Raw genomic sequence first — 26,436 nt, forward strand, 5'->3', positions numbered from 1 at the left:
AGCTGTCTCTTTATTGAACTCTAACCCCCACTGATAGACTCTCCTCTCCCTCCTCACACCTACCTCCATTTTGTTATTGTGTTATTCACAAGACTGTAATGTTCACCTGCACTCCTGACAGTTACTATTGTAACAACTGTTAACATGTATCTTGCACTACTTACCTTGACTGAATATTGATTTGCACTGCTGACTGTCTATTCACAGTATCAATTGTTTACATATACAATTGCAATACCGTACTTTAACTGTAATATGCAATTACCTTCCACTGCACCTTAATTTAAATAGCTTCTGTCCCAACTTTATTTATTCATTTTATAGTAATAGCTACCTGTATATCATGCTCACAATTCTGCCTATAGTAATACATATATTGTACATCTATTCATAGCACATGTAAACGCTGTTATAATAACAGTCATCTGTATATTATGCTATTGTACATATCTGTAAAACTCTATTCATAGTAATATCCACCTGTATATTATATTCGGTACACATCCAGCTGTAAATTTAGTTCACAATACTAGTTATCTATATATTATACTCATAGGACAAATCTATCAGTAAAATTCCATTTATAATAGGATTCATCGCTATATTTATTCAGTAAAAACCCATGTCCTGTACTTATGGAACCATTGTTTATCCTGCACTTGCTGCTATTGCACTTCTGGTTAGACCTAAACTGCATTTTGTTGCCTTGTACCTGTACCTGTGTAATAACAATAAAGTTGAATCTAATCTAAAAGTTTACTGAGTGTATACAGCTTCTGTATATAAATTGATTTCATTTATTTTTTTGTCTGCACCATCAACACAAAGTCAAATTCCTTGTAAGTGCAAACCTACTTGGCAATAAACTTGATTCTGATTCTGATTATATGATTTTTAGCCACCTTAATTATTGTTTAACCACCTGTCATAGGCTTCAAATGATATGATGAATACAGTTGAATTATTGTACAACAAGCCGTTAAGGTTATGGATAAAAAAGCAAGACATTTCCAACACTGATGTATTAAATTATGTATATTTGTCAAGTTTTGTTGTGATTTTGATTTTTTCCCTCAGTAATGCTCCACTTGAAAGAGCCCAGTCAGCAAGGAACAACTCAGAACAAGGATTTCCCCTTTTTTTATGTTTATTATTGAAATTTGTTTTCTTGATTTGATTGGTGAAGGGGTCATACAGTCATTCAGGTTGAAAACCTTGAACACAAGAGTACAGGAGATATTGCGTTATTTCAAGTTTAAACAAACACAAATCATTAAAATGTAAAAAGGTTAGTTAATTACAATTAACTGAGTGCAACCAAACTAGCAATGCCTTAGCATCAAATCAGCATAAGTGCCAACATACTTTAAGTTTTAGCATTAATCTCACATAAATATATCTTGTTTAACATTTAACTTAAGAAGTAACTAAGATATGCAAATAGTGGAGTGTCAAACAAAAGCACAAGTCCAATAAAGCCATCAGGTTTACTGATCCAAACAATTGGACTGGTTTGAGTCACTAACTTAAACAATAAGCTGCATTGTCAAGCTTAACATAAACTTCAGACTTCAAACTAGGCAGACTAAGCGACAATGATTAACTGAAAGCCACTAACATTAGAATAAACTAAGTCAGATGCCAACTGAGACAAACATTTTACATGTGCACATGTGGAGCACATAGTTAAGCACAAGTTTATCCTTTTCACCTTCCACAACAACAGGTGAATAATTCAAGAAAGTCAAATCTCTTACCAGTTGCGTTTGACGGTGAACTGAGGGATTTTAGTTTTCTTGGTTTGCTTGTTTCTTTAAGCTTTTGCTCTCAACAAACTTTCCTCCTTTGTCCTCCACAGCATGTATTGAACTGATGTTCAAGATGGCCGTTTAACAGGAAGTTCCTCCTCTTGACAGGAAGTCAGTTGGGGTGCTTTTCTGGTTATGTTGCAAAAAATGCAAATGATTGATTGCCCCCTGCAGGTCCACCTGAAAATTTGTTTTGTTTTTGGAAGTGAATGAAGAAAGTTTTTTGGTGTTTCCGTCGTGCTTTCTGTCAGTTGGCGTGACACCTCCCACTTGACCTCTCGGTTTTGAAACTCAGAGAGGTCACAAGGGTTGTGGATGATCAGTCTTTGTTGTTCTGATTATTGATGATGATTCTTGTTCTTCAATAGGTAGGAGAACAATGACCCGTCGTACATCCCTGTGCAGAATTGTAGAGGGGATTTTTGTTGAATGTTTTCTTGTTGACCTTTGGTCCGACTTAATGGTCGAGACTGGGTAGCTGGGGAAGGTTCGGACATGAACATCTCTGACAACGCCCTTCTTGTCAGGATTGACGCTGATGACTCTGGCCAGTTTGTACTGACTCCTCAGTGCATTTTGGTCGGCCAGCCAGACGATGTCTCCTGTGGCTACATTTCTGTGTGTTGTGTGCCACTTGCTCCTGATGAAGAGATTGGGCCCTGCCAATTGGCTCCATTTTCTCCAGAACTGGTCAACTTCTGTTTGAATTACTCTTAGCCTTTTGTAGGGGTAGCCATCAAAATCAAAGCTTCCGAGGTCTCCTCTAGGTCCTGTTCTCCCGAGTAGAAGAGAATTCGGGCTGATGTACTCTACACAGTCCTCTCTGCTTTGGATTCTGGCATCTATGGGTCTCTCATTGGCAAGGTTTGCAGCCATGTAGAGGAAGGTTTGGAACTCACCCCAAGTGAAGGACCCGTCTCCTCCCAGGTTGTGCAGGGCGCGCTTCACGGTGCGTACAGCAGCCTCTGCAGCTCCATTTCTATGAGGGGAATCAGCGGGGTGAAGTTTCCAGCTCCAGTCTGTCCCATGCTTGGAGACTTCATTCTCAACCTCTGGCGATTGCAGCTGGCCAAGAAAGGTGTACAGGTCTTTGAGAGCAGGTCTGGCACCCACAAAGTTTTTCCCAGGGTCTGACCACAGCTTCTTTGGATGTCCCCTTAGTGCTGTGAATCTTTTGTAGGCCAGTAGGAAACCTTCAGAAGACTGGTCGCTTACAACATCTGAGTGCAGAGCTCTGGATGCCATACAGCAGAAGACTAACCCCCATACCTTGAGCCTTGATTTCTTTTTCACTTCATCCTTCACTTCATAAGGTCCGAACAGATCCAATGTTGTGAATTCAAATGGCCTGGCTGGTGTTATCCGTTCGGATGGGAGGTCACTCATGATTTGTTGGCACTTTCTAGCTCTGGCCTTTCTGCATGTCACACAGCTGTCCACAATCTTCTGAGCCAGCTTCCGGCCTCTTGTGACCCATGCTTTTTTTCTCATTCTCAGCAGTGTACCTGCTATTTCCTCGTGGTTTACATTGTGGGCTTCTTGTGCCAGCAGAGAGGATATCCACGCATCACATGGTAAGATTGGTACAGCGGTTTTGTCTTTATCAAAGATCTGAAATCTTCCTCCACAGACTAAGAGTCCGGTTTCTGCATCTTTGTACACCACCAGTCTGTTGAGGGTGGCGTCTTGGAAGCATGCACCCTCTTGTGCTGCGAGGAAGATGTCTCTCTGAGCATCTTCATACTCGCCGACGGTAAGTACAGCTTGTTTGGCTCTGGACTTTAGCTTCTCTGCTGATAGCACCTCCCACTTTGGTTTACTTGTGGATTGGGTTTTGCCCAGCAATTTTTTCCACTTCATTGCAGCTCTCCACACCCAGGCAATAACTCTGGTCATCTTGGTCAAGCTGCTGAACCTTCTGACATTGATCAGTTCTTTTACTGCAGAACCAGCTAGTGGTCTTCGGAGTTGAGTCCTGGGCCCCGTTCCATCTGCAGTGCTTTGCTGAGCATCAGTCTCTCTCTTGCTTGCGACTGTCTCTGGGCCGCTTGTACCACTAGATGGCACATCGTGTGTGGCTTTTTTGAGCTGTGCTCTGGTCAGCGCTCCTGAGAAGGACTTCCTTTGAAGCTTGTTTATCCCTTCTCTGGCGTGGGCTGCAACATCTTTGGCAGACTTTTTTGGCCACTCTTCCACCGGTAGCTTCAGGAAGTCTGGTCCATTCTGCCATACAGAACCCTCTTTAAGATCTTCTGGGGCTGCACCTCTTGTTATGATGTCTGCCACATTGAGGTCTCCCTGGATCCACCACCACTCATCCGGGGATGTGGTCTTCTGGATTTCTCCAACTCTATTCGCAAAGAATGTCTGATATCCATAGCTGTCTCTTTGGATTGCTCCCAACACAGTTCGACTGTCCAGCAGGTGGAGCCATTTTTCAATCTCCATTCGAGAGTGCTTCTCAATGTACCTTCTTAGGCGGACAGCATAAACAGCACCACAGATTTCAGTTTTGACTGGTTCCCCCTTCTGGTCGAGTGGTGTAAGCTTTGCTTTCGACTCGACGAGTCTGACTTCGATGCCTTCTGTAGTCTCCCACCTGAAATACACCACGGCTCCATAGCTCTGGTCACTTCCATCAGAGAATGTTATCCCCCATGGTCTTTTGGTCCAGTTGCATGGTGTGAGGCTTCTGTGGAAGGTTATTTGGCTGAGGCGGATGTATCCTTCAAAAAGCTGGATTGCTTCTTCTCTCAATTTTTCTGACAGTGGCCTGTCCCAGGTGTCTCGGGCTGTGTTGGTTCCGGCCTCCTGGAAGGCTCTCCTGACTAGGATGGCACCCTTCTGTTTCACCGGAGTGACAAGACCTATTGGGTCATAAAGGCTAGCCACTTGGCTCAACAGCTGTCTCCTAGTCAGAGGCTTGGGAGTTTTTCCTCTCACCTCTCCCTCCAGGAGATTTTGACCTACTCTCATTTTCTTTCTCCTCTTCGAGAAGTTGACTGAGGTCATTGGGTACAGTTTGTCACTTTCAACCAGATAGCCGACTCCCAGGGCTTTGTCATCATCTTCTCTTCTTTGATTTGGAAGAATAAGGACTTTATTTGCTGGTGTCTCTGGTGCGAGCTTGTCCCTCCCACTTTGGCCTGACCGGACCCAAGGCTTTAGGAAGAATCCGCCTGCTTTCAGGATTTTTTCAACTCCTGTGATGTTTTTGTCCAGCTGTTCCAGGTCATTTTGGGAGGTAAGTATATCATCAACATAGGAGTCTTCCTCCAGGATCCTGCGCTCCTCCTCCAGGTGAGTGAACATGGGTAGCTTTGCAGTCTCTCTCATGGCGAGCTGTGCAATGCATCCTGCTGGCCGGTCACCGATGTTGACTCTTGTTATGGCATACTCCTCAAGTTCTCCGTCTTCTGTGTCCCTCCAGAGAAATCTGTGTAGGTGTACTTCCAGGTCTTCCAACCACACCGAATTGTACATCTTCTTGATGTCTCCGAGTGCGGCATGCACCCCTTCTCTGAATCTGAGTAGCACTGCCCTGATCGGGTTGAGCACGTCGGGTCCCTTCAGCAGAAGATCATTCATGCTTGTGCCCTTGAATTTCTGGCTGCTATTCCACACCAGGCGTACAGGTGTTGTAGTGGAATGTGGATTTGGCGCTATCAAGTGGCTGACATACCATACTGGTCCTGTCCAGTTGGTCACTGTGTCTTTGGTGAGCTTCTTTGCTGCTCCTCTCTCCACCATTTCATGGATTTGAGCTGCATACGCCACTTTCCACTCTGGTTCTCTTTTGAGCTGCTTCTCTGTTCTCAGGAAAGTAGCTTCCACTCCACTTCGGTTGTTTGGCAGAGAAGTTGGATCTTCGATCCATGGATACTTTGTATCCCAGTGGGATTCACTGCTGTGATCGTCCGTGTTGATGAAGGTGAGGCCTCTTCTGATGATCTCCAGTTCCCTCTCCTCACTCAGCGTCATTTCTTTTCCTCCTGGCTGGCAGTTTCCACATCTGCACCCTCCACACTTTGGTTCACAAGCTGCTCCAATACTGTCCCATTTCCACCAGTTGAGGAATTCTTTGTTGGCTACAGTGCTTTTGGTTTCAGCTGAGATCCCATCCGTGTCAAGGAGTTCTTGGTACCTCACAGCTGTCGCCCTCATGGATCTTGCAAAATGGGTTTTTGAGGTGTGTGCTGCCAGACCTACTTTTTCGAAGAGGTCCGGGTGCGTTCCACCGACCGTCTTCCCCAGTGGGCCGTCCCAGAGAATGAGGTCACCGACCACCTTCATCCTTTGCGGTACAAGTCGTCCCTCGCGATGGCTGATGAGGAGTTCGATTTGTTCTGGCCTATGCAGATCATCCAAGTTGGTGTTTGGAAAGAACTTCTTCAGCTGTTCAGGAGTGACTGGGTTTTGTACTTTAGCGATGTCTTCCAAGCCATAGCAGAGGAGTTCATGGGCACGTTCCGTTCCTTTGGGGGTCTTAACTCTCACTCTGAGATGGTATCGCCTTGTTTTGACTTTTAGGGCCATTCCTCCAACCCCGTGGACAACAAGTGTGATCTTTTCGCTCCTCAGATCTAGTCTCCTGGCTGCACGGTGGGTAATGTAATTCGTGTCGGAGGCTAAGTCGATTAGAGTTCCGATCCTTTGACCTGCATTGGTCGTGACTTCAAGGAGCATGAGGATCACAGGGAGCTCTGCAACTGCACTTACTTTCATGCCTGCAGGCTTGTCGGTGCAGAGAGATCTTGCAGACACATTTGTAAAGGCCCTTTTAAACTTTTCTGCCATTTCAGGGGACAGTTCTGACACGAATTGCTGTTGCTCTTCTGTCAGTTTATGCCTCTTCATGGTTGCCCTTGTCTCCGTTTCCTCTTTTTTAGGGTCTGCTTTCTGACACAGGAAGAAGTGGTGGCCTCTCCTACAGCCCAGCTTTTTACACAGGTAAGTGTCTTTGCAGGTACTGTCTTCGTCATGACACTCCAAACACTTTGTGCAGGCTCCCAGCCTCTCTACAGCACTCAATTTGTCTTTCACCTTCAGCTCCTTGAATTTCTTGCAGAAGAAGAGCTTTTCTGCATGGCGCTCGTCACCACAGACAACACATCCCTCTTTACTCGTGGCCTTGGTAGAAGCATACTTCTTGGAGTCCGCTGGCCTCTTGCCCGGCTTCTCACACACTCCAAGTTGCTCAAGTCTCTCCAAGACCTCTTCTTGAGTTTTCAGGTAGGCAAGGAGCTTGTCAAAGTGGTTGTCTGGTGTGACTGCATTTTCTGGATTTACCATGTAGACTAGCCAATCCCTCTTCATCGTGTCTGGCAGTTTGCCCTCGATCGACCTGACTATAAGAGGGTTTTTGATGGCTCCGGTGTTTCCGAGCTCTGTAAGGTCGCTCAAGGCCTTCTCGACAGACTGGATGAGCTCGATCATCCTCCTGGGCTGGTGGAATTTTAGAGGTGGGACCTTTACCAGGTCCTCGATGATCTCCAGGGCAATGGTAGTTTTATTCCCAAACCTGTTTCCCAGGACCTTGAACATCTCCTCGGCAGACTTGTAGGTGGAGAGCCGGAGGTCTTTGCGGATTCTATCATCCATGCTGTCCAGGAGTTGCATCTTTTTTGCCTCTGCCGAGCCGGTTGGCTCGCCTTGCTGCTGCAGATTTTCCCAGTCTTTTTTCCATTGGTAGAATTCCCTTCTTGATCCATGGAATCTGGGCAGGCTGGTGGGCTTTATTTTGAGGATAGTCTGCTGGGCTGGCTGAGGTGCTGACTTGGCTTGAGAAGAATCCCGCCTCTCCTCTTCTGCAGTTCTCTGCACGATTAGGAATTCAGCCTTTTTTGCCACAAGATTGTTCTTCAGCTTCCTTAAGCCTTTTAACCTGCCATCCAATTCAGTCTTCTCCTCATTGGGAATCCATCCCTCCCATTCCTTGAGTGCAGCCACTGCCTCTGCGACAAGTTGCTTTCCGGTTTCCACCTTGTGCTCATATGCATCTTTGTTGATGAGGGACACAAGGGATGCCACGAGCCTGTTCGCATGCTGACTCTGCCTCCTCAATGGCAAAGGTCAGCTCCCCCTCAGCGTACCTTGACCAGAGACTGGACTGTACACTTGTTCTGACTTCTTCCAGTCGGTTCCTGCAGTCTTCTGTGGTCTTTGAAAGGTCGCTCTCTTCGTTTGGTTGCAGCTTCACCTCTTTCTCCCCTTCGTCAACCTCTGCTAGTAGACCGAGCTCGTACTGGTCGTTGGCACTGTTGACCTCCCTGGAGAGTGTGCAGAGTTTCCTATACTCCGTTTGAAGTTCTGACTTCATCAGGTCTCCAGTCACTCTTAACAGGTAGTTTGCTTGTTTCGTGAAGGCCGCTTTTGCTGAAGTCCTCTCTGTCTTCAGCTGTTTGATGGTTTTTCCTGTGGCTTCTTCCGCCATTCTTGCAGTGTTTCCTCGCGTAGACAAGGTTGACTGAAGGCCGTTTATCCTTAGTCACTGTTGCCACGCTGGTTTTCAACTGTCAAGTTTTGTTGTGATTTTGATTTTTTCCCTCAGTAATGCTCCACTTGAAAGAGCCCAGTCAGCAAGGAACAACTCAGAACAAGGATTTCCCCTTTTTTTATGTTTATTATTGAAATTTGTTTTCTTGATTTGATTGGTGAAGGGGTCATACAGTCATTCAGGTTGAAAACCTTGAACACAAGAGTACAGGAGATATTGCGTTATTTCAAGTTTAAACAAACACAAATCATTAAAATGTAAAAAGGTTAGTTAATTACAATTAACTGAGTGCAACCAAACTAGCAATGCCTTAGCATCAAATCAGCATAAGTGCCAACATACTTTAAGTTTTAGCATTAATCTCACATAAATATATCTTGTTTAACATTTAACTTAAGAAGTAACTAAGATATGCAAATAGTGGAGTGTCAAACAAAAGCACAAGTCCAATAAAGCCATCAGGTTTACTGATCCAAACAATTGGACTGGTTTGAGTCACTAACTTAAACAATAAGCTGCATTGTCAAGCTTAACATAAACTTCAGACTTCAAACTAGGCAGACTAAGCGACAATGATTAACTGAAAGCCACTAACATTAGAATAAACTAAGTCAGATGCCAACTGAGACAAACATTTTACATGTGCACATGTGGAGCACATAGTTAAGCACAAGTTTATCCTTTTCACCTTCCACAACAACAGGTGAATAATTCAAGAAAGTCAAATCTCTTACCAGTTGCGTTTGACGGTGAACTGAGGGATTTTAGTTTTCTTGGTTTGCTTGTTTCTTTAAGCTTTTGCTCTCAACAAACTTTCCTCCTTTGTCCTCCACAGCATGTATTGAACTGATGTTCAAGATGGCCGTTTAACAGGAAGTTCCTCCTCTTGACAGGAAGTCAGTTGGGGTGCTTTTCTGGTTATGTTGCAAAAAATGCAAATGATTGATTGCCCCCTGCAGGTCCACCTGAAAATTTGTTTTGTTTTTGGAAGTGAATGAAGAAAGTTTTTTGGTGTTTCCGTCGTGCTTTCTGTCAGTTGGCGTGACAATATTATTGTTTTAAGTATGTTTTTATGAATTAGACTGACTTGTACAAATTTGCAGATTTATGCTTGATTTCCAAAGTAAATCATAATTTAGCCCCAGCTCCTCTCTGAGTTCATCAGTCAGAGAAACAACAGTGATTAGAGGCTCAGGCAGAGGAGACTGTTATTCCTCTGAGGAAGAGCACCTTTAGTCATTCGGCCTGGTCTGTGAGAGGTGCCAGGGAATGACACTCATTACCAGATGAAACATTTGAAACTTGTTGAATACACACGAGGTGCCTTTCTCAGCTACCTAAGCAGGTAGCTGTAGCCTTACGCCAGGAGCAGATGTCTTCAGGTGGTGTCCAACCTTCACTGGGTGTTTCAGCCCTAAACCACAACACCCTCCAGTTGGTGGGCCCGCAGTGAGTGGCCAGCTCACTGCCCATCTGCTCCTGGCTTCCAGCTTTCCTCCTCTCTCTTGCTCCAAATCCAGCATGAGGCACGTTCCGCCTCCTCCCCCATCCGACGAGCTGCCTCCTTTTTACTCCGCTCATCCATGCCTATGGCAGAAAGGAAGTTCCACGCAGACCTTGCTGGAAAGCCCCTGCACCCTATCTCCACAGGGAAGACCCACGCCTGCCAGCCTCTGTCTCGGCAGTCTTGGGCCAGCTGTTGATATTTTGCGGCCTTCCTTTCATGGGCCTCCTCGCACCCCTCCTCCCATGGTACTGTCAGTTCCACCAAGATTATCTTCCGCTCCTTGGATGCCCACAGCACTATGTCAGGGCGGAGGGTTGTTTGCACCACCTCAGGAAACTGCAGCCTCTTCCCCACATCCACCCTCATCTCCCAGGAACTTGCGGCCTGGAGAATGCTAGTCCTTTTCCTCCTGGTGGACTGTGGTCTAGCAGCTCCTTCCTTGAGGAAGGTGATAGCTCTCTGTGCGGTCGTGTCGGCTGGCCTCTTCTTGACCCTCTCCCGCTCTATGGTGTCAGCCAATGAGAGGAGCACTTTGTCGTGGCGCCATCTATACCGCCCCTGGGTTAATGATGTTTTGCACCCGGACAGTATATGGGCCAAGGTCCCCCTCTTGCCACACAGCTTGCAAAGTGGATCCTCTCTTAGACCCCATGTGTGGAGATGTACTGGGGAGGGGAGGGTATCATAAACAGACCGTAAAAGGAAGGAGATGCGATAGGGCTCCAGGCGCCACAGCTCCCTCCATGTGACTTTGCGCCTGGGCAAGTCCCATTTTGTCCAGGCTCCCTGGGAACCTTGCTGCACTGCTCTTGCTACTCGCTTCTCCTCCTCTCTGCTCCTCACTTCCATTTGCACCATGCCTCTCCTGGTTCCCGTGTTTGCACCTCCCCAGGTTTGGAACTGTGCAGAGCCGAGGCCTTGTCGGTGAATGCACTGGTTTCCCACTATGTCCCGCAACTTCAAGGAGCTGACTGCCTGGTCTACAGCTGCATTGGCAGCCCACTTGCGTCCAGATCTGGTTGTCATGCCAGCTTGACTGATGAGGTCATCGTTGGAATCCCTCAGACTTAGGACAACCCTGCATTTCGCCACCTTGTACTCCTCGACTACTGATGACAGGGGGAGTTGCAGTTGCCCCGACCTGATGTAAAGGCCCACTGATGAGAAGCTTGGGGGAATGCCTAGCCACCTCCGCAGGTGCTTGTTGGTCCTCCTCTCAATGAGCTCGACGGTGGTCATGGGAAACTCGTAGACTGTTAGTAGCCAAAGGAGCCTGGGCAAGAGGCCATGTTGATAAAGCCAGGTCTTGAACTTGCCCGGTAGCAAAGATTTGTCGATCTTCTTCAGCCACTCCTCAGTCTGCTTCACCGCCTCAGCTACGTTGGCACCATCCGTTAGTGACGCATTAAACCACTTTCCCAGGCATTTTACTGGATTGCCCTCGATGGGTGAGATGATCTCACCCTGGACTTGGAGACTGAACTTGCCGGTGACTCTGCCCTTCTTGATGACCATGCTCCTGGACTTCCTGGCCTTGAACAGCATCCCTGCCCAGGAGGCAACGCTGCCCAATGTATCCAGCACCCATCTTGCTTGGACATGCGTCACAGTAGTTACTGTGATGTCGTCCATAAACGCACGCAGTACTGGCTGCACAACACCAGATTCCAATCTAGGACCCCGGGTTATGCCCTCTGCAGCTGTTAGCAGTATGTTCATGCCCATAATGAACAAGATGGGGGAGATGGTGCACCCTGTTGGAATCCCCTTTTGGAGGTCCAGCCAGTTGGTGGTAAAAAGAGACGATGTAAATCTGAGTCGGAACCCGGCGAGGTAGTTTGAAATCAAGCCTCGGATTGTCTCAGGGATGAAATAATGGTCAAGTCCTTCTTGGATGAGATCATGTGGAATTGACCCATAAGCATTGGCTAGATCTAGCCAAATGACTGTTAGGTCGCTTTTCTTACGTTTTGCCTCATGGATCAGTTGCGTAATCATCGAGGTGTGTTCCAGACAGCCCGAAAAGCCTGGGATCCCACCTTTTTGGATGGAAGGGTTGATATAGTGGTTTTGCATCATGTAGGAGGTGATTCTTCGTGCCAGAACCGAGAAGAAGATCTTACACTCTACGTTCAGAAGAGAGATCGTCCTGAACTGGGAGATTGTGGATGACCCTTCCTCTTTCGGAACAAAGCATCCCTCGGCCAACTTCCAGCTGGGTGGAATTGTCCCCTTGGCCCAGATCTTCCTCATGGTTTTCCATAGCCTCTTGAGGAGCTTGGGGCATTTTTTGTATACTTTGTATGGTATACCACTTGGGCCAGGGGCAGCTGATGATTTGGCCTTGTGGACGACGTCCCGAACTTCTTGCCAGGTGGGTTCCTTCCCATTCAGCTCAATTGTTGGTTTCTCAGGCCTAGAGATATTGTGATTGGCCCCTAGACCCCGACTCCTGTTAGGGTCACCGTGGGCTTCAGCAAGGAACTCTTCAACCTCCATTTTTGTGCTGGAGAGTGAGCCAGATTTTTGTTGGCCTAGAAGAGACTTTGTGAAGCTGTATGGGTCCTTTATGAACTGAGATCTTCTCTTTTCTTTCTTCCGACGCTGCTTCCGGATGTTCTCTGCTCTTCTAACCCTGCACAGTTGTTCCCGGACCTTACTTGTCAGGTCTTTAATACCTTCCTTCTCGGTCGGTGAGCTGGTCTTGAACCGCTTGTTGAGGGCCTTTATCTCGCTTCTCAGGCGACGGATCTCCCTCTCCCTCCTGTTTGGCTGCTGCTGTAGTTGGCGCTGGCCTTTCCGCACCTTAGTGCCAAACCGCTCCTTTGCGAGGTTGTATACTATGGTTGTCAGTGCATCGATCTTCCTATGAACTGAGCCTGATGCAGTTGCTTCCAGGATGCCATCAAGGTCATCATCTAACTGCATCCAAGCACTACTGTCTGCCATCTTTGGCCAGTTAATCCTCTCTCTCCTTGCTAATTGGATTGGGGTGGTTGGAGGGGTGTTCCTCTGAGTTGGTCTCTGGTGCTGAGGCAGTTCAGTTGCGGAGAGATCTTCAGGTGGTGTCCAACCTTCACTGGGTGTTTCAGCCCTAAACCACAACACCCTCCAGTTGGTGGGCCCGCAGTGAGTGGCCAGCTCACTGCCCATCTGCTCCTGGCTTCCAGCTTTCCTCCTCTCTCTTGCTCCAAATCCAGCATGAGGCACGTTCCGCCTCCTCCCCCATCCGACGAGCTGCCTCCTTTTTACTCCGCTCATCCATGCCTATGGCAGAAAGGAAGTTCCACGCAGACCTTGCTGGAAAGCCCCTGCACCCTATCTCCACAGGGAAGACCCACGCCTGCCAGCCTCTGTCTCGGCAGTCTTGGGCCAGCTGTTGATATTTTGCGGCCTTCCTTTCATATAAACATCTGTCAACACTAAAACTACATCGGTTGTGCTGTATTTGTATATTTGTATTGTATTGTATTGTCTTTATTTTCACAACAGCAGTGTTTTGTAGTCTTTGTGTCATAAACTATCGAGTTCAGTCTCATGTTTTTACTGTGTGTTGGTGTTGTGCTTTATATTCCTGTATTTTATTGCTTTTTTAATCATGGCCAGGGGCCTAAAGATGAAAAACAATTACATTGTCCTCTTTTAAATAAATAAATCTAATTTAATCTAATCTACTCTGAAGGTAGTTCTAAAGCCACAGAAAATTAACTTTATCAGAAAGACCAAATATAAAAGGAAAAATTAATACCAGAGTAATGCACAATTATTGATATTACGGCATATTCAGGTAAAAAAAGATTAAATATTCAAATTAAATAGTGGAAAAACACACCAGCATACAGAAATGCAATAAGCATGATAGTACAACAGCATCTCAGAGCAGCTAAGGCGTGTGAAAGAGTACCTTAGCATCAGAGAGACTGTAAATGATTCATGATCGGATCAGAACCAGTGTAACTATTATGCATTATTATTCAGAAACATGACAACCACCACACTCTTAAAAATATGAATTATTAATACCCACAATTCTGATTGATTGATATCTTAATTATAAAGCCGATTTAATTCTGCATTGGAACAAAATACAATAATTAAACCTAACGCAGCTTTTTAAGGCCTTCAGCTGGTGAGATGGGATTTTTCCAGTAACTGCTGACTCAGGCTTCTAATTTTAGGCCTGAGAAATTTGCGGTTTCAATATTTAATTAATTTCCCAGCATGCATCCTGACCTTGACGGCTCCATGATTTCAGTCTGATGTGTCCTTCATGTATTATTCTGTTCCAGCTGCTGGAGGACAACATTGTCACTTTTGTGAAGAACGAGCTGAAGAAGATCCAGAAGGTTCTGAGTCCAGATGACCCAGACTGCTCAGAGAGTCATGAGGAGGAGGTGTTGGAAGGTGAGAATGAAGAGCAGAGGAGGAGCATCAGAGAGGCACTGATGAAGATCACTGTGAACTTCCTGAGGAGGATGAAGCAGAAGGAGCTGGCTGACCGTCTGCAGAGCAGTAAGAGGATTTCTACAAAGATTTAACCTGATGGATAAATCACACATATACTGATGTCTGAAGAGATGGAATCACATTTATTAACATCATCGTCAGAAGATCATGTTGTTTTCTTCCTGATTTCACTTTTTTGTGTTAATTTAGAGCAACTTCCTGCAGTTCAACATAAACTTAAATCTGGTCTGAAGGAGAAGTTCCAGTGTGTGTTTGAGGGGATCGCTAAAGCAGGAAGTCCAACCCTTCTGAACCAGATCTACACAGAGCTCTACATCACAGAGGGAGGGACTGGAGAGGTCAATGATGAACATGAGGTCAGACAGATTGAAACAGCATCCAGGAAACCACACAGACCAGAAACAACCATCAGACAAGAAGACATCTTTAAAGTCCCACCTGGTAGAGATCAACCAATCAGAACAGTGATGACCAAGGGAGTGGCTGGCATTGGGAAAACAGTCTTAACCCAGAAATTCACTCTGGACTGGGCTGAAGACAAAGCCCACCAGAACATCCACTTCATATTTCCATTCACCTTCAGAGAGCTGAATGTGCTGAAAGAGAAAAAGTTCAGCTTGGTGGACCTTGTTCATCACTTCTTTACTGAAACCAAAGGAATCTGCAGCTTTGAACACTTCCAGGTTCTGTTCATCTTTGATGGTCTGGATGAGAGTCGACTTCCTCTGGACTTCCAGAACCAGGAGATCCTGACTGATGCTACAGAGTCCACCTCAGTGGATGTTCTGCTGACAAACCTCATCAGGGGGAAACTGCTTCCCTCTGCTCACCTCTGGATAACCACACGACCTGCAGCAGCCAATCAGATCCCTCCTAAGTGTGTTGGCATGGTGACAGAGGTCAGAGGGTTCACTGACCCACAGAAGGAGGAGTACTTCAGGAAGAGATTCAGAGATGAGGAGAAGGCCAGGAGGATCATCTCCCACATGAAGACATCAAGAAGCCTCCACATCATGTGCCACATCCCAGTCTTCTGCTGGATCACTGCTACGGTTCTGGAGGACGTGTTGGAGACCAGAGAGGGAGGAGAGCTGCCCAGCACCCTGACTGAGATGTACATCTACTTCCTGGTGGTTCAGACCAAAGTGAAGAAGGTCAAGTATGATGGAGGAGCTGAAACAGATCAACACTGGAGTCCAAAGAGCAAGAAGACGATTAAGTCTCTGGGAACACTGGCTTTTGATCAGCTGCAGAAAGGAAACCTGATCTTCTATGAATCAGACCTGACAGAGTGTGGCATCGATATCAGAGCAGCCTCAGTGTACTCAGGATTGTTCACACAGATCTTTAGAGAGGAGAGAGGGCTGTACCAGGACAAGGTGTTCTGCTTCGTCCATCTGAGTGTTCAAGAGTTTCTGGCTGCGCTTCATGTTCATCTGACCTTTATCACCTCTGGTGTCAACCTGATGGAAAAAAAACAAACATCTATGTGGTCTTTATTATTTAAGAAACCTGAACTAAAGTCTCTTCATCAGACAGCTGTTGATCAGGCCTTACAGAGTCCAAATGGACACCTGGACTTGTTCCTCCGGTTCCTCCTGGGACTTTCACTGCAGACCAATCAGAGACTCCTACATGGTCTGCCAACACAGACAGGAAGTAGCTCACAGACCAATCAGGAAACAGCACAGTACATCAAGGAGAAGATCAGTGAGAATGTGTCTGCAGAGAAAAGCATCAATCTGTTCCACTGTCTGAATGAACTGAAGGATCATTCTCTAGTGGAGGAGATCCAACAGTCTCTGAGTTCAGGAAGTCTCTCCACAGATAAACTGTCTCCTGCTCAGTGGTCAGCTCTGGGTTTCACCTTAGTGTCATCAGCAGAAGATCTGGATGTGTTTGACCTGAAGAAATACTCTGCTTCAGAGGAGGTTCTCCTGAGGCTGCTGCCAGTGGTTAAAGCCTCCAACAAAGCTCTGTAAGGACACAGATTGTTGCTGCTTTTATTTCTGATAGTGAGAAATCTGCTAATGAGGTAAATGTTGATTCATGTTGCTTCAGACTATTTCTAATGAACCAGTTCACAATACAGGGAAACATAAAGATGTTTACAATCAGAAAGATTCATCAATCTTTTGTTGTGCAATTACACACTGTCTTAAAGTTATAAATAACTCTCTGTCTGTTAGGTATTGTCCAGTGATTATCAGCTCTAGAGCAGATATCAGGACAATAGTTGAATGGGATGATTCGAGCACTGCCGTTTTTTTAACAGCAACTTCTCCACACATATAGAATAAGGAGTTCAAGAATTTATTAACAGAAATAACATCTAGAGAAAATCACTATATAATGCTGTTTATCTGAATTAAGACTATATTTCAATCAACAAATGCTCTCTACGAGGTTAGTGATACTTAACTAAAACTACAAAGCAAAATTAAGAATAAAACGAAGCTAAGAAACTATGTACTTTGAATAAACTATGAATAAATAAAATGGTTGATGATCATCAGCATCATCATCAGAATAATTCAGTGAATCCTGGTTTACTGCATATCTGTGTTAAAGAACCAAATTTCCGTCCGTCCGTCCGTCCGTCCGTCTTCTTCCGCTTATCCGGGGTCGGGTCGCGGGGGTAGCAGCTTCAGTAGGGAGGCCCAGAAGTCCCTCTCCCCAGCCACTTGGGCCACCTCCTCAGGAGGAATCCCAAGGCGTTCCCAGGCCAGCCGGGAGACATAGTCCCTCCAGCGTATCCTGGGTCTTCCCCTGGGCCTCTTCCCGGTGGGACGTGCCCGGAGGGAGTGACCAGACAAAGCGCAGCCCAAAATGCCCCTTATGATGAGTGAAATTCTTGGATCTCGTGTTCCCTCGCCCGGACGCGGGTCACCGGGGTCCCACTCTGGAGCCAGGCCTGGAGGTGGGGCACGTTGGCAAGCGTCTGGTGGCCGGGCTTTTGCCCATGGAGCCCGGCCGGGCTCAGCCCGAAGAGGTGACATGGGTCCCCCTTCCGATGGGCTCACCACCTGTCGGAGGGGCCAAAGGGGTCGGGTGCATTGTGCAACGGGTAGCAGTAGAGGGCGGGGACCTTGGCGTTCCGATCCTCGGCTGCAGAAGCTGGCTCTTGGGAGAACCAAATTTCAAGAATGTGAAATGAGGTTAAATTAGTTTAACTAATTCAGAACAAAATTTGGTATCTGTTTAACCCATTCACAATGCAAATCCTAAGTTACAACATTATTTGATAAAATAGAGCAGATATCAGGACAATAGTGATTATACCTCTGGGAGGCTAGGGGTCACTGTAGCGATTGGTTGCTAAAATCGGCTAATCCTAATGTTAAACTTCAATTCAATTCAATTCAATTTTATTTATATAGTGCCAAATCATGAAACATGTCATCTCAAGGCACTTTACAAAATCAAGTTCAATCATATTATACAGATTGGGTCAGATTATACAGATTGGTCAAAATGTCCTATATAAGGAAACCAGTTGATTGCAGTTGACTACATGTGCTTTGTGGATCTGGAGAAGGCATTCGACCGTGTCCCCCGGGGGATCCTGTGGGGGGTACTCCGGGAGTATGGAGTACCGGACCCTTTAATAAGGGCTGTCAGGTCTCTGTACGACCGGTGTCAGAGTCTGGTCCGCATTGCCGGCAGTAAGTCGGACTCGTTTCCGGTGAGAGTTGGACTCCGCCAAGGTTGCCCTTTGTCACCGATTCTGTTCATAACTTTTATGGACAGAATTTCTAGGCGCAGCCAAGGTGTTGAGGGGATCCGTTTTGGTGGCCTTAGGATTGCGTCTCTGCTATTCGCTGATGACGTGGTCCTATTGGCTTCATCAGGGCGTGATCTACAGCTCTCACTGGAGCGGTTCGCAGCCGAGTGCGAAGCGGCCAGGATGAAAATCAGTGCCTCCAAATCCGAGACCATGGTCTTGAACCGGAAAAGGGTAGAGTGCCTTCTCCGGGTTGGGGAGAATGTGCTGCCCCTAGTGGAGGAGTTCAAGTATCTTGGGGTCTTGTTCACGAATGAGGGGAAGATGGAGCGGGAGATCGACAGGCGGATTGGTGCAGCGTCTGCTGTGAAGCGGGCGCTGTACCGATCCGTTGTGATGAAGAGAGAGCTGAGCCAAAAGGCGAAGCTCTCGATTTACCGGTCGATCTACGTTCCTACCCTCATCTATGGTCACGAGCTTTGGGTCGTGACCGAAAGAACGTGATCCCGGATACAAGCGGCTGAAATGAGTTTTCTCCGTAGTGTGTCTGGGCTCTCCCTTAGAGATAGGGTGAGGAGCTCAGTCATCCGGGGAGGACTCAGAGTAGAGCCGCTGCTCCTCCACGTCGAGAGGAGCCAGTTGAGGTGGCTCGGGCATCTGGTCAGGATGCCTCCTGGACGCCTCCCTGGTGAGGTGTTCCGGGCACGTCCCACCAGGAGGAGGCCCAGGGGAAGACCCAGGACACGCTGGAGGGACTATGTCTCCCGGCTGGCCTGGGAACGCCTTGGGATTCCTCCTGAGGAGCTGGCCCAAGTGGCTGGGGAGAGGGACGTCTGGGCCTCCCTACTGAAGCTGCTACCCCCGCGACCCGACCCCGGATAAGCGGAAGAAGACGGACGGACGGACAGTTGATTGCATCAAAGTCCCGACAAGCAGCATTCACTCCTGGGGAACCGTAGAGCTACAGGGAGAGTCGTCTGCATTGTACATGGCTTTGCTGCAATCCCTCATACTGAGCAAGCATGAAGCGACAGTGGGAAGAAAAACTCCCCATTAACGGGAAGGAAAACCTCCGGCAGAACCGGGCTCAGTATGAACGGTCATCTGCCTCGACCGACTGGGGTTACAGAAGACAGAGCAGAGACACAACAAGACAGACAAAAAAGCACAGAAGCACACATTGATCTAGTAATCTGTTCTACATTAGATGGTAGTCGCGGGTGAGCCGTCTTCTCTGGATGATGTCACAGCTAACAGAACGCCAGACCAGGTGTACCTACTATGAAGAGAAAAGAGAGAGAACAGAAAGTTAAAAGCTGAAATGACGACAGTCATTTCAATGTAATACAATGCAAAACTGGAGAACAGTAGACTGAAGAACAGTAGAAATCAGTAGAGTGAGAAAATTAGACCCTGATGTCCTCCAGCAGCCTAGGCCTATCACAGCACAACTATAGAGATAGCTCAGGGTAACATGAGCCACTCTAACTATAAGCTTTGTCAAAAAGGAAAGTTTTAAGATTAGTCTTAAAAATAGATAGGGTGTCTGCCTCACGGACCAAAACTGGGAGTTGGTTCCACAGGAGAGGAGCCTGATAGCTAAAGGATCTGCCTCCCATTCTACTTTTAGAGAAGGAGAATTTTAAATTATATCCTTGATTTAACAGGAAGCCAATGAAGGGAAGCTAAAATTGGAGAAATATGATCCCTCTTGTTGATTTTCATCAGAACTCTTGCTGCAGCATTTTGGATCAGCTGAAGACTTCGAACTGCATTTTGTGGACTTCCTGATAGTAAAGAATTACAATAGTCCAGCCTTGAAGTAACAAATGCATGGACCAGGTTTTCAGCATCACCTCTGGACAGAATGTTTCTAATTTTGGCGATATTCCTGAGGTGAAAAAAGGAAACTCTGGAAACCTGTTTAATATAGGATTTAAATGACATGTCTTGGTCGAAAACAACACCAAGATTTTTTAATTTATTACCAGAGGCCAAGTTAATGCCATCCAGATAAAGTGATTGATTAAGAACTTTATTTTTTGAAGACTCTGGCCCAAAGACTACAACTTCGGTCTTGTCAGAATTTAAATGCAGGAAATTTAATGTCATCCAGCTTTTGATGTCATCAAGACATGACTGCAGTCGAAGTAACTGATTGGATTCATCAGGATTTATGGATAAATATAGCTGAGTGTCATCAGCATAACAGTGGAAATTAATCCCATGCTGTCTGATAATTTTGCCAATTGGAAGCATATATATAGTAAATAGAATTGGTCCAAGGACTGAACCCTGTGGTACTCCACAGGTGACCCTAGAGTTTGAAGAAGATTTATTATTAACATGAACAAACTGGAATCTGTCCGACAGATAAGATTTAAACCAGCCTAATGCTTTTCCCTTAATCCCTACAGTATGCTCAAGTCTTTGTAGGAGAATATTGTGATCAACTGTATCAAATGCAGCACTGAGATCTAACAGGACAAGTATAGACACAAGTCCATTATCTGAGGCCATGAGAATATCATTGGTGACCTTCATCAGAGCTGTTTCAGTGCTATGATGAGCTCTAAAGCCTGACTGAAACTCCTCAAGTAGGTCATTACTTTGTAAATGTTCACATAGTTGATTAGCAACTACTTTCTCAAGAATTTTAGATAAGAAAAGAAGATTAGATATAGGTCTGTAGTTTACTAACTCATCTTGATCAAGAGATTTAAGGTTTAATAACAGCTACTTTAAGAGCCTGTGGTACATATCCATTTACCAAGGATAGATTAATAATGTCTAAAATAGGACCACTGATCAGAGGGAATACCTCCTTAAACAACTTGGTTGGGATTGGGTCTAACATACAGGTAGAAGGTTTAGATGAAGCCAAAATTTTAGATAGCTCAGAAAGCTCTACTGCTTTTAAACAGTTCAGACACTGCGCAGGTTCTAAGGATTCCTCCAATGCTGCCTCACTTACTGAGGACGAGGTAATCATGTTTGGGAGGATGCCAATTATTTTATTTTTAATGGAATCAATTTTATTTATGAAGAATCCCATAAAATCATTACTGCTAAGAGCTAAGGGAATGGATGGATCAACAGAGCTGTGGCTCTGGGTAAGTTTGGCAACTGTATTGAAGAGAAATCTAGGATTATTCTTATTCTCCTCAATTAATGATGAAAAATATGCTGCTCTAACTCTGCGAAGGGTCTTGTTATACAACAATAGACTGTCCCTCCAGATTAGGTAGGATTCCTCTTGGTGTGTAGAGTGCCATTTTCTCTCCAATTTCCTAACATTGTGCTTCAAGGAACGCAGCTCTGAATTAAACCAAGGAGCCAGCTTCCTGTGAATAATCACCTTCTTTTTCAAGGGAGCTACATTGTCTAATGCAGAACGCAATGACGAAGTCATACCGTTTACAAAGACAACTATTTGTGAATTGGAAGAAACAACATTGCTGCCATCTACAGGGCATTTCTGCAATACGGAGGATATTAAAAAGGGGACAGACACTTTAAGTTTTGATACAGCATTATCCGATAAAGATCTACTATAATGGAATCCTCTTTTGGGGGTGGAGAACTCAGTTAGATTAAACTCAAATGTTATTAAAAAATGATCAGATAGGACAGGGTTGTGAGGAAATACTGTTAATTCTTCACAATCAATGCCATATTTCAGCACAAGGTCTAAAGTCTTCTGCTTCCTGGTCTGGACCCTGGGTTGTCAGCATTTAGGAGAACTAATAAATCCGGCCAGATTTCTAGAAAGAAGAGCAGCACCATCCAAAGTAGGATGGATGCCGTCTCTCCGGATCAGACCAGGTTTTCCCCAGAAAGTTCTCCAGTTATCAATGTAGCCCACGTCGTTTTCAGGACACCACCTAGACAACCAGCGGTTGAATGATGACATGCGGCTAAACATGTCATCACTGTTCAGATCAGGCAGGGGACCAGAGAAAATATATAGCGTCCGACATTGTTTTAGCAAACTCACACACCGAAGCAACACCAACTTTAGTGACCTCCGATCGGCGTGACCGGGTGTCATTACCGCCAGCGTGAATAACAATCTTACTGTATTTACGTTTATCCTTAGCCAGCAGTTTTAGGTAAGATTCTATGTCGCCCGTTCTGGCCCCTGGCAGGCATTTAACTATGGTCCCTGGTGTCTCTAGTGCCACGTTTCTGACTATTGAGCTCCCAATAATCAGGGTCGGCTTCTCAGCGGGTGTGTCGCTGAGTGGGGAAAATTTGTTAGAAACGCAGACGGGTTGGTGGTGAACTGGGGGCTGAAATCTAGAGCTATGCTTCCTACGAACTGTCACCCAGCCAGCCTGCTTACCCGGCTGCTCGGGTGCTTCTGGAGGACCACTAAGTGAACTAACGCTAGGTCTATGTGGCTCCGCGCTAGCAGAGGGGCGGCTATCAGCTGGTCTTTCCATAGCACGGAGCCGGGACTCTAATTCTGACACCCTCGCCTCCAAAGCTACAAAAACACTACATTTACTACAAGTACCATTATCACTAAAGGAGGCAGAGGAATAGCTAAACATCTGACACAGAGAGCAGGAGATAAGGGGAGACTTAGTCAGAGACGGAGAAGCTGAGGTAATAGTAGGGGAGGAAGCCATTGTGGAGCTAAAGCTAGGCTAGGCTAAAGCTAGGCTAGCGCCCTTCTACCACGCCAAGAGAGCAAACCATGAAACACGAGGAGTTCCCAAGCATGATGTGCAGCAACAGAAAATGTTTTAAAAGTGCTTATGTGTTAGAAACAGATGTTACAGCAAAGAGATTAAAGATAAAAGCGAGAGAATCTGGAGCAACAAACCGTTGATCACGCAGTGAAAACAGGAAGTGATACAATACGCCTTACTGCAAACAGCGAACAACGAAACACTTATAACTTAACTTTCCCTGTTTGCTTCTCTGCCAAACCTGTTTGTGCCTCAGTGTGAGTTTGGTTCACTTTAGCATTCAAGGGAGAGCAGTGGTCCAAGAAAACGTTAGTTATTTCAGCAGCGGGTTAGAGGCTATGAGCTAGCCGAAACGTGGTCGAGGTAGGCTGGTCCGAGGTCCTGCATGCAGTCTCTGATTCGGTAACAGTGGGTTATTTCAGCTCAGCTCTTATCTCTGTTTGGCCTGGTGAGGATAGGAGACTGCTTCGTGCCGTCTCGCCTCAGCCTTCCTGCATCAGCTCAAAAAAATAAACAATGCTCTTTTGGTATTCTTTACTTCAGCGGCTGGTTGCGCAGAAGTGAGACTGCAAACTTAGCTTCGATCTAGTCAGCAAATATCCAAACTCAGTTGGGTCTTGAATCTCCCCCTTTTGTCACTCCATTGAAGCGCCGGGAAATGAGTTTCACAGAAGGCCCCTGTTACTCAGCTTGTTAGCCTTTTTGAGGCTGGCTGGTCCCTAAAGCCGGGCTTACACTGTATGAGTTTTTGCCCCTTTTGGGCCGATTCTTCAGTCGTGCGAGCATTTTTTGAATTGGGTCGAATTTCAGCTTGATCGTACAGGGAGGAGGAGAGGCGACTGGTTTCTCACTACTACCTCCCGATCAGGAATCGGACGGTTGGTTAAAAATCAAACATGTTTAAAATTCAGTCGGCAGTCGGCAGGTTGTCTTGTTTTCGTGAGCGTATCCTGCTGTTCAAGTAGAGCTACGAGGGGGCGCCCTCCCCTCCTCGCCAGGGGAGGGAGGGGAGCGGGCGTCCCCGTAGCGACCTCCGCCCGGCTCGGTCCCGGGACCCGCGGGGCCCGGACGTCGGCTCGCGGGGGGGTTGGGGAGGACGAGCGTTCCGGTCCGCGCGGCGTGCTGGCCGTCTGTTTCCGTACGCCTCCGCTCGCGGTGGGGGTGCGGGCCTGGCGGTCTGCCGTGCCGCGCGGCCGCCGGGGCATCTCGTCTTTTCTCTCTCCTCTCCATTGCCCCCGACACCCGGTGCCTCCCGTGGGCCTCGCCTGAGCCGGGCTCGACCCCCTGGTCTGGGTCCCTGCCACCCACTGTCACTCGCCTGGCGTCGTCCCACCGCCTCTGCGGGAGGCCCTGGCCGTCCTCCATGGGCCGGCGGGTACCCAACTCTCCCCCCTCTTCCGGAGGGGGCACGACGTACAGTGTGAGCACTCCGGTCACGTCCGAGCATCGTGCCATACAGTGTGAGAACACAGATCGTGAGCGGTGATCTTTTAAACCCCGCGGTTCCATCGCACAGTTTGAGATGTATATAAGTACCACGACTGAAAAACTCGTACAGTGTATGCCCGGCTTAAGCCACCCTCTCCTTCAGAGTCCAAGGCAAAAAGTGTAAATCCCCCCCTCCCCCCAGGCAGGAGTGACGGGACTGAGTGTGATTGTCTATGGGAGCAAAGCTTTATAGCAACATTAGCTAAGATTCCTGTAGTGACGTATCATTTTATCAGATTTACCAAGTGGTTGGGTAGCTTTAACCTGCTCATTACATAGCCTCGTGTTCTGAAAGCAGCCCAGTTTACCGCAGGTTCTGCTGCCACTGACAGACCTGATGTCACGACCACCATCATCATCAGCCATGGCAGCTGTTGACGGCCCTGCTACAAACATTTGTTATTTTTGCACAATTGGCAGCAAGTGCTTGAAAAGCAAGTTGTTACTTTTATTTACACAGTTTCTCTGTGCCTCCTCGCTTTTCTCCAGCTCAGCAACCTAAATTGCACGTAAAGCTAGTTTATTTATAATGAACCAGTTCACAATAAAAGGAAACATAAAGGTGTGCAAAGTCAGACAGATCCATCAATCTTTTCAAGGAGAACATTGGTGACTGTAACAATATTTTTGATATATTGTTTAATACCACATTTTCTCCCTGTTTTCTCAGACTGGGTGTCTGTAACCTCTCAGAGAGAAGCTGTGAAGCTCTGTCCTCAGTTCTCAGCTCCCAGTCCTCCAGTCTCAGAGAACTGGACCTGAGTAACAACAACCTGCAGGATTCAGGAGTGAAGCTTCTCTCTGCTGGACTGGAGAGTCCAAACTGCAAACTGGAAACTCTCAGGTACAAAGTTCTCCATCCTGTTGAGACCAGATTTCTGTTCATTACCTAGTAAAACATGATGGAAATGTTCGTTCAAAAACATATTTGTAAACTTTTATGGTCTTACCTTTACCCCCAATGGATACAACCCAGGCCCAACCTCACCATATGAGAGTGGTTCTCAAATGTTTTATTTTGCACCACCTTTAAAGAATGAACAACCCCACTCCTCCTCCTCCATCCCAACAGAATAGGTCAAAAATTTAACTTTCATTTTTTTCTGTTTTGAAGCATTAATGTCTTTGTACTGAAGATTACCCAAAATCCCTTTTAAAATTTGAATACATTATATTACAATGGTTTCGCACAGGTAAACATTTTTAACATTCTCGTACTTTTTTACTGTATAATATTAACAATATAAATGTTTTTTAGACCTAATCATACCTACAGTAAAAACAGAGGATCAAACAAAATGTTAACCGCCTGCAGACACAGCTCCTTCTGTGCTCAAGGGTCTTGCTCAGGGACCCAGAGTGATCGTTTTTTAACCACCAACCTTTGGGGCCTCTCCAAGACACCAATGCCAGCCTCTGTAACCACTAAGCCACCACTGCCATGTGTTTATTAACATTATTCATGTACAGACAACCATATGTCAGCTCAGTGCAGAAAAGTTGTTGCTGAGGATTGCTACCGCCTGGGCCCCCACCAATAAGGGGACCTGCTGGTCGCCCCGCCACTTAACACAACTCCTGCATTATTTATGCATGTTTGAAATAAAATAATTGAGATTTACTGTCAAAAAAGTAACAGCTGCAGGAGAGATCAGAACAGAGAAAGATGAAGCAGAGCTGAAACCTGAAAAAGCGAGAGATAAGCCCTGGATCTCATGAAAGAAGAGATTCAGATGTATGTTAAAAAGATGGACTAAGTCCCAAAATAACACTTAAATTACGTATAAATAATCAGAATAGTTTTTATTGTATTCCATTCAGTCACTACCTGCTTCACCATAGCCTGACAATGAGTCAAAAGAAAAAGAAGACAGCAAAGATTATAGGCCCATTTACACTACACTTTTTTAACTGAGCTGAGACCAGACCGAGCTCGGTAACCGAGATAACTCTTGTGTGTAAATGGTCAGCAGACTGAACTGGACCGCGCTAAACATAACCGGAACGCGCTAAATGCAGACCAGTTCCTGAGCTGGTCTAGGACTGTTTTTTTTAATCCCGGTTATCTGATAAAGAGCGCATGAGCAGACCGCGTCATCCCCTTACAGTCAGCTGACTGTCCGTGGGTTTTCCGGCGTGTCTGGCTGCACGTCCCGATTCACACTCCATTCAGACAAATTTCAGACATTCATAATAATACTAGCTTCCGTACCGTGCCACACGGTTTCCAGTGATGATTATGCTTAGCA

General features: G+C 46.2%; 2 protein-coding genes across 2 annotated transcripts in view; one reads left to right on the forward strand and one right to left on the reverse strand.

Moving 5' to 3' along the window:
* LOC118564087 (NLR family CARD domain-containing protein 3-like) overlaps nt 1-26,436 on the forward strand; it is a 58,986-nt gene that overhangs the window by 18,269 nt on the left and 14,281 nt on the right. Inside the window, exons 4-6 of the mRNA XM_036140758.1 lie at nt 14,101-14,323; nt 14,468-16,256; nt 24,858-25,031. Coding sequence (XP_035996651.1) covers nt 14,101-14,323; nt 14,468-16,256; nt 24,858-25,031 — 2,186 coding nt within the window. The remainder of the gene's footprint in view (nt 1-14,100; nt 14,324-14,467; nt 16,257-24,857; nt 25,032-26,436) is intronic.
* LOC118564094 lies at nt 1,047-3,756 on the reverse strand. The gene is made up of 2 exons (XM_036140769.1): nt 1,758-3,756; nt 1,047-1,214 (listed from the first exon to the last, which is right to left on the reverse strand). The coding sequence occupies exon 1, from the start codon at nt 3,702-3,704 to the stop codon at nt 2,109-2,111; it is 1,596 nt and encodes a 531-aa protein (XP_035996662.1). The 5' UTR covers nt 3,705-3,756; the 3' UTR covers nt 1,047-1,214; nt 1,758-2,108.

This window comes from Fundulus heteroclitus, chromosome 9 (genome assembly GCF_011125445.2).
Source record: "Fundulus heteroclitus isolate FHET01 chromosome 9, MU-UCD_Fhet_4.1, whole genome shotgun sequence".
NCBI lineage: Eukaryota > Metazoa > Chordata > Actinopteri > Cyprinodontiformes > Fundulidae > Fundulus > Fundulus heteroclitus.